Source organism: Rattus rattus, chromosome 7 (genome assembly GCF_011064425.1).
Source record: "Rattus rattus isolate New Zealand chromosome 7, Rrattus_CSIRO_v1, whole genome shotgun sequence".
Taxonomy (NCBI): Eukaryota; Metazoa; Chordata; class Mammalia; order Rodentia; family Muridae; genus Rattus; species Rattus rattus.
In genome coordinates this window covers 124,597,363-124,609,448 of record NC_046160.1, presented here as the reverse complement: position 1 = coordinate 124,609,448, position 12,086 = coordinate 124,597,363, and the positions used below count along the sequence as shown (strand labels likewise).

General features: G+C 47.4%; 1 protein-coding gene across 1 annotated transcript; it reads right to left on the bottom strand.

Annotated features, from left to right (window-relative positions):
- Nucleotides 1-485: 485 nt before the first annotated feature.
- Nucleotides 486-11,744, bottom strand: LOC116906269 (keratin-associated protein 21-1-like). Its single transcript, XM_032909157.1, has 3 exons — nt 11,715-11,744; nt 1,025-1,142; nt 486-964 (listed from the first exon to the last, which is right to left on the bottom strand). Exons 1-3 carry the CDS (start codon nt 11,742-11,744, stop codon nt 486-488), a joined length of 627 nt encoding a protein of 208 aa, XP_032765048.1.
- Between the last annotated feature and the right edge of the window lie 342 nt (nt 11,745-12,086).

Sequence of the window (12,086 nt, the reverse complement as noted above, 5' to 3'; positions counted from 1 at the left end):
TCTCCATTGTAACTGCTACTAAAAGGCACAAGAACTGTCCTCAGTCCATTTAACTGGACCAGGTCACCCCAGGTGTCTGGGAATCCTATTTCCTGTGATTGTAGAAGCATAGAACACTGCAGGATAAGCCCATCATTTTCAAGTCCTGGGTTGAAAAAAGTCCACAAATGAAGAAGGACCAGAAGGAGGTGGGCACTGGTACCACTGAGTGACTACAGCAGGCTGGGGTTCCTCTCTAGGACCAGGAGAGGTGGGCACTGGGTACCGCTGAGTGGCTACAGCAGCTGGGATTCCTCTCTGTGGATGCAGATGGTTGGGGAGGATAGCTGCAGGATGCCTACATCAGGCGGGTGCTGGAGGCACAGTCCTGGACTGATGGCTGCAATGGTTCTGCTTATGAACTAGGCCCTCTGAAAGGGACAACTAGAGAGGCTCCTCTCTTGGCATGTCACACAATTTATCTTCTCTTGAACATGCCTTCAAAGTCAAGTGCCTCCATAGGCATAGGCATGGACGCAGCCATAACCATAGCCATAGCCATAGCCATAACCATAGCCATAACCATAGCCATAACCATAGCCATAACCACAGCCATAGCCATAGCCATAACCATAACCATAGCCATAGCCATAGCCATAGCCATCGTCATAGCCACAGACATAGCCATAACCATAGCCATCACCATAGCCACAAACATAGCTATAACCATAGACATAGTCACAGACATAGCCATAGCCATGACCATAGACATAGACACAGACACAACCATAGCCATAGGCATAGCCACAATCATAGCCATAGCCACAGGCATAACCATAACTATAGGCATAGCCATAGCAGTGGACATAACCATAACCATAGCCATAGCCACAGGCATAACCGTATCCATAGCCACAACCATAACTATAGGTATAGCCATAGCCACAGGCATAACCATAACCATAACCATAGCCATAGTCACAGGCTTAGCCATAGCCATGGGAATAGTCATGGCCCCAACTCTAGCCATAGACATAGATATAACTATAGCCATAGCCACAGCCACAGGGATAGCCATAGGCATTGTCATAGCCATGGCCATGGGTTTGGTTCATGTACCTTCTCAGTTGATGGCAGGTGTGGGGGAGATGGGCGGTCTGGGCCTGCAGGAGAAGAAACAGGGCAGAGCAGGCAGATCTCAGGACGCATCAGGCAGCAGTAGTACAGTTAATGCTTTTGTTTTGTAGCGGAGGCTCTGAGAGACCCGTGAGATACCCTAGATACTGACGACAACAGCAGCAGCAACAACAACAAGTGTGACACATGCACTGAATCTGGGCCCTGTGCATGTGGGCTAATTCGAACCCCAGAACCAAGCTGTGAGGTCATCATGGTAAGAAAAACACAAAACAAAACAACAAAATCACCACCAACAACAACCACACGAAAAAAGACAAACAAACTTTCCCAGCAAGCATCTTGAGCCACAGAGCAGACAGCCCCACATCCCCAAACGTCAGACGGGGCCCAGCATATTCTCTCTGCTCCAAGTCCAATCCCCTGGGAGCTGAGGGCAGCTGAAGGCCATCTGTGGGGGAGCAACGGGGCTTGCTATGGCAGAAGACTTAGAAGAATAAGGAGCAAGAGAGATGTGCAGAAGGATGCTCAAAGCAGTGCGGAGAAGGAGACTCAAGGATATAGCACAAACGAATGAAGCAAAAGGCCTTGCTTTCTGAGGGCCAAGGCACAAACGCTGCAGCTCCATGACTGCCATCTATAAGTGAAGGCAGGGTGGCTTGCCGTGCATACATTGTACTCGGTCTTTGGGGCTGGGCTGCAGGCTGATCCCTGACACTAATGCCCCCTTCTGGTCATCTTCCCAAAGCCTAGGACAGAATCCTGTGTGCAGAGATCTGCGAGGCCGGATTTAGAGGCAGAGTCTCACCTCAGGCCTGGTTCTGCCAACACAAATACTCCTAGTCTCTCTTCTCCCTCGGCCCCCAAATAAATTATGAATTATTTTCCAAAGATAAGATACACCCTCGTACCGTTTGCTCCCCCCCCTTTTTTATTAACCCTGAATAATGTTCTCCGTGTCATCTGTATATTTATGATAGCTCAAAGACATGGGTGTGTGGATCTAATTAAAAATGTGAAAGGGTTTAGCAGTCTGAGGCTTCCCTGTAACTCTCCGGTTGCCAAATCTTGGCAGCCGTGTTGAAACGGGGCCAACTGTTTAGTCTTCTGCTGAGCCGCTGCCAAAGCAGCACTGCATTGTGGGGCGAATGCCTGGAGGTGCTGCATGGACAGGCTCTTGCACAGGGTGAGGCACTGGGCAGGACCTGGGCTCCCAACCCCAAGAAAGCCAAGCACGAGGGAGCTGCTGGGCCCTGTCTTCTGTCTGGACAGCCCACTTCTTCCCAAAATGTAGGTAGGATCAACAAAGCCAGTACAGGGGGACGGTAGAGCTTCCATACTAGGTGTGATATTTATCCCCAGCATCAGTACAAACCAGGCATCTTGGGAGAATCTGCCCTGGACTGGATTCAAGGACCTGAGCGAGCAAACATTTCCTGCACCTGTTTGCACAGCCAGTCCCCCGCAAGACCTGGCCATGTCCTGGATTCTCACTCTGATCCCATTGACCACGTAGGTCATTTGGTGGCTCTTAGAGACAGGCAGGCTCAACCATAAAAGGAGAAAATGCATTTTGCTGAGCTCAGACTGGACTAGAATTGTTTACGGTGTAAGACAGGACTCTTCGCTTCAAAGTTGTTTGCTGCAAGGGCGTTAGGCTCTGGGAAAAGTGTGCCTTGGTGGTTTTCAGTCAGGAAGAAAAGGGGAGAAAATTCACAGCTCAGCATTCTCCTCCACTATAGGGGGGCGGTCAAGATCAGTGAAACCAAACACATCAAAAAAATTCGGGTGGCTTTTTACTTTCTCAAAGTGCGCATGGGCTATAAACAAATTAAAGAGGAAGAAAGTGTTGGGCATACCTATACGGAAGGATGTTGTTACGGAGACTGAAAATTTAGGTCTACAAATACAGCCTAAGATAGTTGGGGGACGGAGGGTGTATTCTTGGATCCTGGGGTGTGTTTATTTGGGGAGAAGAAAATGAAGTCGGAAGAGAAATAGAGAAAGGAGGACCTATCACTGTGGTAAGAAGCGGGATTACACCGGAAGCCCAGCATGAACTGTCACCAGTGCAGGGTGCTGTGGTGGAGAAAGCTTTGCTTCTGAAGCCATTGCTTCCTGCATTGAAACCAGTCTCTGGCCTTAGGCTTAGGTCAGTGACTCCTAGGTCCTGGCCTCCATGGTCTCATCATAAAAATGGAGTAGGCGTGCCATCACGTGTCCCTGTAGCTGGAAATCCTGTGTAGGTGTTTGTGAAATGACTCTGACCCATGGGTCCCTGACAGGTATCTTACAAACTGAAAGCCTCATCCCGGTGGGACCCGGACCTCTCCCCAGGTAGAACTTCCTCCCAGCAGACGGCCTTCTGAACACAAATATATTCAGACTCCTCGGGATGGGAACTAATCACTTCGGAAGTCAGAGCCTCTGCTCATTCTTGACATCAGAGGAGCTGGGAGAAAAATGAGGCCCTGGGGAAAAGCAGAGACTTTTCCCTCTCTCCTCTAATGGCACACTTATCCATACAAAAAGTTCAAAACGGCGTGCCAAATTATCCTTAAGAAATCATGATGTAGGTGGCCAAAGTTTTTATGGAACAATAAACCACACAAAGTCCATAATACCCAGAACATGGGTCCTGGGACCTTACGGGCTGGTATTTTTTCGTAAGAATGTTCTACATAGGCTTAGCACGCATGCCTCCACTGTCGGCCAGATAATGAAGAATTAGCTATTTCTTAAAACCCCTTTTCCAAGAGAATGTACACAATCCTGTTCCTCACGTGTGGGCAGGTGATTGTCTAAACCTCGGAGGGAAGAAGCCCGAGGTAAACACCTAATTAATTAAAGCAAAGCTCCCTTCCCACTCAGACCCTGAAATGCCCTGCAGTTGGAAGACACAGCGCTCACACACAATCTCACACTCGGACTGGAAAAACCCCTTCCAGGGGACCCATCCTGCCAGCCCTTGAATTGGTCCATTAACATCTGCGAACCTTCACACCATCACCCCTCCTTGGCTGTCTTGGGACCACAACCCCTTGACTCTTCCAAGCAACATTTGCTCCAACTTAATATTCTGGTGCTTTGGGGGAACAACATTTAAAAATAAACCGACTTGGCACACTGTCAAACTCTTGTCTACATTCTTTCATGACAGCCACCCTAAGTGAGATTTTTTTAAAGCCAAAGGGAGTTGGGGGTGGGGAAGAGAGGAGACTCCTACCCCGACTCTGTTTAGAGTCATAGTTCTACACAACATCAGACGGCACGGTATTGACCCACTTCCGTCCCACCTGAGTCCTGACACGATTACAACTTGGCTAAGTGCTGCCCTGAGTCACAGCCCTGTTTTTCCCCTCCTTTGCCTGTTTATTTTTAATTTAATTATTGATAGTTGTATATGTGTATGTAATGTATTATGCACAAAACCAGCCCATACCTCTCTTACTGATCCCCACTCCTTCAGACCCCTTCTTCCTCCCGCCAACTCCTACCTACATCCCTGTCTTATTTTATGCTGGTACTGTAGCCATAGCTGCTGTGTGTTCCTGGATACATTAGCCCTGTCATTTGCAGAAGACAGAATGTCACATCATCGCATCCTTCTCCTTTCCTGGCTTTTATGATCCTTTCTTCCTCTTTTCCATAACGCTCCCTGTACCTTGGAGGATGTGAAACAGATGTCCTATTTAGGGCTGAGACAGGGACACATGTCCATTCTTTGTCATTTGACCAGTTGCGGGCCTCTCTGTTGACCATTACCTACTGCAGAAACATCGAAGCCTCTCTTGCCAAGACGGATAGCCACACCGCGTCTTCGCCACTTGAATCTGCCGCTGTTTGTTTTCTCCTTAGAATCTGGTCGCCTGGTTTGGGTGACAGAGTCTCTTAAATACCAGGCTAGGTCTTGGTCTACAGCTGGCCACTAGGTAAAGAGGACCTGGTCAGGAAGGGGTATGGAGGCAGGTGCTAAAGTGTAGCTTCTGGCCCTCAGCAGAAACACAACACGACAAATCCTGTCAGCTCCCTTGCTACTAACAACTGCTCTCTCCTTGGGCTGTTGCTAAGAGACCAGCCTGTTGTTTACAAGATCCTCGGTGGCGTCGACTTCCATAATTTATAATTTATTATCTTAGTGTCAAAACTTGTGTTGGTTTTTATTTTATTTCACCATAGATCCAATAATTGTTAGATACAGCAAAGGTCACGCGTCTGCCAGCGGAGTGGCTGCTGCTCCAACAGCGTGCTCGCCACCTCTGTGCTTAGGTGCCGTGGTGAAAACGCTATTATAAACTGAAGATGAATATCATTTTTTGTCCATTAACTTCACGCATTATACGACGGCTCAGGTCAATGGATTCCCTCAAGACTCGCTCACTATTGCAAACATGTCTCTGTCCAACCCAGAAGGAAATGAATTGAAATGACTTCAATTATCACAAGAAAGGACTGGGGTTCTCTTTGCTGTACACTTCAACACCTAATCGGTCAACCCGCATCGTCTCTCCGCAAAGTTCAGGGCCACAGACATTTAACTGCTACGAGAAACAACTGCCCGGACACTGAAGAGCTCTGTGGGCAAACAAACCACTCTGGGAGGATGCTCGCCACCAGAGCCGTTCGGTGCCTTCAGCAAGGAGAAGAGGACAGGAGAGGTCGTTTATGTAACACAGCTTAGCTTCGGTGCCTGTGTCTGCACGTGGGAGACGAGAATGGAAGGGAGTTGTGATCATTGTTTACTTGTGTTATGCAGGGCATGATGCTAAGTGCTCAAGATGGAGGAGGAGTGGGGCAGGAAAAGCTCCTGACAAACCCAGGAGGGAGATACTCCATTAGCATCATGGTACAGGCAACCCAATCAGGGCTTTGTGAACTGAAGTGTGGTCTCTAAGGGTACAAGCCTGGGAAGTAGCAAGGGTGAGACTCAGGCTGGGTAAACCTCAAATCCCCTGTTCTCACAGACATTGTTTGAAAAATAAAATAACCATCCTGGGCTTTTGCAGTTTACTTCTGCTTAAAGACAGCCCCATACATTTGAGGAAGCCGGGAAATTAGCATTAGTCCCAAATCGTATAGGCGCAGTATATTTCTCTACAAAGTCCTTAGAATGTTTCGGAAACCACACAGCATGACAAACTTCTAGGAAGGGCTTTTCATTTTCCCTGTCAGAGGACCTGGCAAATTCTAATGACATTTTACTGGGAATTAGACTTGTTATTTCCCAGAAAATCAGGATGTCAGTAATCCACCCAGGCATTTCTCACTCCTCACTCCATTCCCACTGGCTCCAAGGCCAGGACAAAATATCATACTGGGATCTCCCAGAATCCCTCAGTGTGGATCATAATCCTCCTTAGCATGGCTGTGATGGAAAGAGATGGGTAACCAGGCCAGAAACCATGGTCCATCAAATAAGCACTCAAGACTTCCCGGTGGCTAACCATTTATCAGGCTGACCATTCACTTGTCTTGCTGGCATAGTCTTGCCTACATGCAGTGCAGAAGCGGTCTGGGCCCACGAGGACAACCTGAGCAGCAGGGAAAGGGAGGGTTCTCCTTTGCAAAACGTCTGAGATCACCCCTCTGACAACGGAGTTTCATGAGGGTTTGAGTGGGGTGCCAATCGATCTTAGTGTCACATGCTATGTGTAGGCACACACTCCAGGATGAGGGTTCAGAAACCTGAGGTACAATTTCTTGTCTATGACTCAGTAGCCCTGGCACAGACGAAGGCCAGAGAAACTCTAAGATTCCTGGTTTCTACATTTGCAAACATGGGCTCAAACAAGTTTACCTCTGCCTGGGAAGCACTGCCTTCCACTCAGAAGCTGTTGCATAGCAGATTCCCCCATGACTTAGACCTCATGTCTTGAGGGAAATACCTCAAGACACAGGATATAAAGGGAAAGTGAAGCAATGGGGTATTTTAGGTCAGGGTGCTTGTAGGTAAAACAACAGGGTGTGCACTGGCTTGGTTTGTGTGAGGCTGGAGTTATCAAAGAGAAAGGAGCCTCCCAGGAGGAAATGCCTCCATGAGATCCATAAGGCATTTTCTCATTTGGTGATCAAGGGGGAGTTGTGGGTGGTGCTATCCTTGGGCTAGTGGCCCCAGGTCTATAAGAAAACAAGCTGAGCAAGATAGGGGAAACAAGCCAGTAAGCAGCATCCCTCTACGGCCTCTGCATCAGCTCCTGTCTCCAGGTTCCTGCCCTGGGTGAGGTCCTGTCCTGACTTCCTTTGGTGATGAACAGCAATGTGGAAGTGTAAGCTGAATAAACCCTTTTCTCCCCAACTTGCTTCTTGGTCATGATGCTTGTTCAGGAATACAAACCTTGACTAAGACAGATAAGAGATAAAATATGCCATACCATAGTGGAGCTCATTAGGATTGGGAGTAAACAATTCAAAACAGCTTCAGGAAGTTCCTGGAACTGAGCAGGTTCACTAGTCTCTTCCACCACCAAGAGAATATAAACAATGAGAACTGGTCAGAGACTCTCAAACAAGCTAAGCTGATTAGAGGAGTGTCACCCCAAGCCACCTGGAAGAGTTAGAGAGCATCATTACTCTTTAGAAGTAACAAAACCCAGCCAAACTGCCTTGACAAGGCTCAGACCAGTTGGGGTACAGAGGGGGAGGCTTAATACAGATGTTCTATAGCTGCTTTTCAGCAATTTCCCAACAGCCCTCTCAGTGATGGGGCACCCACATTTGAAAGGATCTCAGGTTTCTGTGCCTATAAATCTGGGCCCTGAAACCATGTTAGAATTGCTTTGCTTGCCCTAGGTTCCACTCTTTCAATGTCTCTGCTCTCCCATGTGCTCTTAACCTCCTGGTCATGTTTAACTCCTATTCAACCTTAAGATGTCTGAGCAAGGTATATTTTCCTAGAATATCCTTTTTTTATCTGCTATCAAATTCCCAAAGTTATAAAATAATATAAAATAAATGGAAATACGGGGGCTGGGGAGATGGCTCAGTGGTTAAGAGCACTGGTTGTTCTTCCAGAGGTCCCGAGTTCAATTCCCAGCAACCACATGGTGACTCACAACCATGTGTAATGAGATCTGATGCCCTCTTCTGATGTGTCTGAAGACAGCATATTCATACACGCAAATATGCACAAATAAGTACATTTTATAAAGAGAGCTTTAAGATAGAAATATGGACCTTCTCGAACAAAAGTTCAATGGCATCCCCTGCGTTTCAGACAATATTTGCTTCAGAAAATGACGTCGCAGTTTTTTAGCACCATAAAATGTTAAAATGATCTATTTACTTTATTTTGCATGTGTGTATTCACGTATGTACACACAGCCTGAACAACCTGCAGGGTCTATCCTGTTCCTCCACCAGTTTCTAAGGATAACACTCAAGTCACCATGTTTGGCAGCAAGTGTCTTTACCTGCTAGTCCGTCTCCACAATTGCAGGGACAGTTCTCTCCATTGTAACTGATTGTTTTTGTTTCCTGTCTCGGTTAGTCTTAAGTTCACAGCTGCAGTCATGTGCCACATTCTCTTCCAGTCTCAGGCTGGTCTTGTGAAGAGATGCTCTATGTCCTGTGAAGGGTCTAAGACACTCAGGGACCCCACCTCTCTGTCCCCAAGAATCTGCTTAGAGAATGTGTGATGGATATACATGAGCAGAGGCTTTTCCTGGTCCGCGTACACCATGAACACCAGGGGAGTACAATCCAGCAGTTCTTCTAAGACCTTGCCCACACTTGGCTGCTCTCCTCCCAAAGCATTTTTTGACAGTTTCTAAGACCAGACATTGAATCATCCCTCAAATCTGAGTTCTTCTGATGACAATAATTTCCTTGTTAAAAAACTAAAGTTTTCCTGCCAGGCAAACTGCACGCTCACACTGTGTGTTCATTCTGATTATTTTTCTTTTGCATTTCCTAGACTCTTGCACCAGAGAGAGCAAAGCCCGTAGCAGTTTCATCTTCTCCGTCCTTCATTGTCTCTCTGGTCCCCTTCTGCTGTCACTTGGAGCAAATGCATATCTGTCCATGAGAGACAATTCTGCTCCCTTCTAATCTTGTTAGGACCCTTGGCTAAGTGCCTCCCAGTCTGGGTACATCCCTCTCTCACTACACAGCCAAGTCCCCAAGACTCTGCCCCGGTACAGACCCCAATTACACAGCCAATCAAGTTCACCTTCCACTCAGGTATTCAGGGTCCTTCAGTCTCCCCAGGAAGGTATGGGGACATACATGCTGCCGCCATCCCCACTCACGCACAATTGCTCTACCAGGCTGGGAAAGGACACTGAAACTCAAGTGCCAAACATCAGCTGCCTTTTTCTCAAGTTTTCTTTCCAAGCTTCCACCTGAAGGCACTGTATCCTTAGCAGATACTGTGGCACCCACGAGGGGAACTCGTCTAAGTAAGACCTTTCGATTAAAAACACGGTAGGGCACATTCGCGTCTTTGCTTCCTGACTGGCTCTTATGAAGCAGCCTGGATTGGGACTCCAGAGAAACCCGGACCTGTGAGCATGATTGGACTTTTTTTGTGTGTGTGTGTGTGTGTGTGTGTGTGTGTGTGTGTGTGTGTGTGTGTGTGTGTGTCTGTGTGAGCATATGTGTGTGTAGGGACACATGCCTGAGTGTGATGTGTGTTCAGTGTGTGTGTGTCTGTGTGTGTCTGTGTGTCTGTGTGTCTGTGTATGTGATCGTTACTATGTATGGGGACACATGCCTGAGTGTGATGTGTGCTCATATGTAGCATCCTTCTGTTTCTGAGACTAGACCCGAACTTGCCAACTACATTCAGATGGCTGCCCAAGCCTCCGGGCTCCATCTCCCTAGCCCTGGGTCCGTAACCATGTACCTCCATGTCTGGCTTCATTACGTGTATTCTAGAGACTCAAACCCCAGTCCTCATCTCTACAAGCCAAACACTACAGACGGAGCCATCTCCCCAACCTACACCTTCACTTATTAGTGAAAAGAATGGACAAGGGCTGCTGGGACTTGAATCACCAAGACAACACCTTTTGTTCACTTTGCAGTCAGGCCCAAGGGAGTTGTCCTCACTCAGGCCCAGGTCTCTTTTCTTCTGGGTGGCAGTAGGAGGTCAAGCATCCTGATTGCAGCTGATCTGTGCAGTAGTGTCTACTTTTTAAACAAGATCATACTAAAATAAACATGGTCCCACATACTGAAGTACACATGAGATTGACAGTTTGGGGCCCAACACCTCTTTTGTGGCCTCCTGAGCTCAGCCCAGTACCTCCCACCTTGACTTCTTAATCTCTTTATGTATGCTGTGGAGCAGAAACTGGTCAGAACTCCAGAGCTTTCGGTAAACCCTAAAAGTAGGTCAGATTCACCTTGGTCAATTCAACTCAACCATTGATATTCTCATTCTCTCTCTCTCTCTCTCTCTCTCTCTCTCTCTCTCTCTCTCTCACTTTTCACACACACACACACACACACACACACACACACACACACACACACACACACAGACATACGCACAGAAACAAATGCTGTGAATGTCTAACCTATGTTATTGAACTGAAGATAATGAAGTCGTGTTAAGAGAAAGTCAGATTTTAAATGCCCCGTGGCTTTAATTTTGTCATTCTTGTTTGTTTTTCTCAGAGCAGGATATCTAGTCATTGTACAGTCAGGCAACAGCAATGGTGGCCAAACTGTAGGTAGCCCATGCTATGAATGTGGCTGTGGAATTCAAGATTTGCTGAGGACTTGGGACTCATCCCCAGCAGGAGCTTTGACCCCAGCATTCTAGCTAACCCTGGGTTGTCACACACACACACACACACACACACACACACACACACACACACACACCACAGCAGCACCTGACAAAGTGTCCTGGGAGCCTCACAAAACCTTCTGGAAAGGAGTGACTCCCATCTGGTAACTGAGGCCGTAGCAGATTGAGAGGAGCAGAGGGCTTTCTTGTGGGAGACCTCTGGTCAGATTTTAGAAGGTGAGGAACAAGTATATATAGATTAGTGAACTGGTTAGCCACTTAGTTAAATTTGAATTTACAATCTCACAACACTGAGGCTTAAGGCCCTTTTCTTGACACTCTCTCTGATATGGCTATTCTGCTCAGTCCTTGGCAACTTCAGACCCCGCCCATTCCACGCATGCAGGAGGGGTCAGAGCTTGCTCCTTTGTCTACCCTTGCACACCAAGAGTTGATTATTTCTGCTACCTCATGACTCTACTCGTTCCTTCTCTAAATGTATCACAACTGTTGTCATTGAACGTTTGATAAATTGTGACAGGCTTGGTGTACTTGTTCTGTGCCCCTGTGAGCACTGAATCTTTTATGGAACCTCAAGGAGCCCCATCAGGTCCCACAAATGGACACGCTTGTTCATGCTACAGTTCTTTCTCCTGGGGATGCTGGGGAAGCCAGGGCAAGCTGGGCTAGGAATTCCCTTGGTTTTAGCACAAAATGTGGTCAGTATATGTGGTCTAATTGTCCAGGCTAAGTGGCTGTCTCCTGGGATGACCAAACATGCTCTTTTAGCCCAGCTAACCGTGCCGAGGCCCCAGGCCCCCAAGGTTCCTGTGGACGGATGGTAAGATTCCATTAGCAGACTCACCTTCTGCCCTTCCTTCTCACTTGGGCCCATGTCACCTGTGTGTGTGTGTGTCACTGTTTGTTCCCAGAGGCCCTTGCCTGTCTCCACCAGCACTAGCAAATGACCTACATGGTCAGACAGCTGCCTTCCTTCTGTAGCAAATCTTCAAGGTAAGTAAGATACCTCAAAGGGAATTTTTAAGTACACAGAAAGACAAAGTAATGTCATACAGTTTACAAGAAAAAAAAACGCTTATGTACAAGACATTTCTGGCTTAGGTTCCTGACTCAGAAGAAGGCTTTAACACATGACGTGACCATCAGAACCTGTCCTCTTGTGTATAGAATGGAGATGATCAGCCACAGCCTTGCCGCAGAGAGGCATGTTGACCAC

What these genes read in the sequence shown, in the direction of transcription:
- LOC116906269 (XM_032909157.1), bottom strand. Translation starts at nt 11,744, where the DNA reads ATGGGCCCAAGTGAGAAGGAAGGGCAGAAG. An exon ending in GTGAGAAGGAAGGGCAGAAG is followed by an intron (nt 1,143 to 11,714) that starts GTGAGTCTGCTA and finishes CTTCTCCTGCAG; the next exon opens with GCCCAGACCGCCCATCTCCC. An exon ending in TGGCTGTGGCTATGGCTATA is followed by an intron (nt 965 to 1,024) that starts GTTATATCTATG and finishes GCTATGGCTAAG; the next exon opens with CCTGTGACTATGGCTATGGT.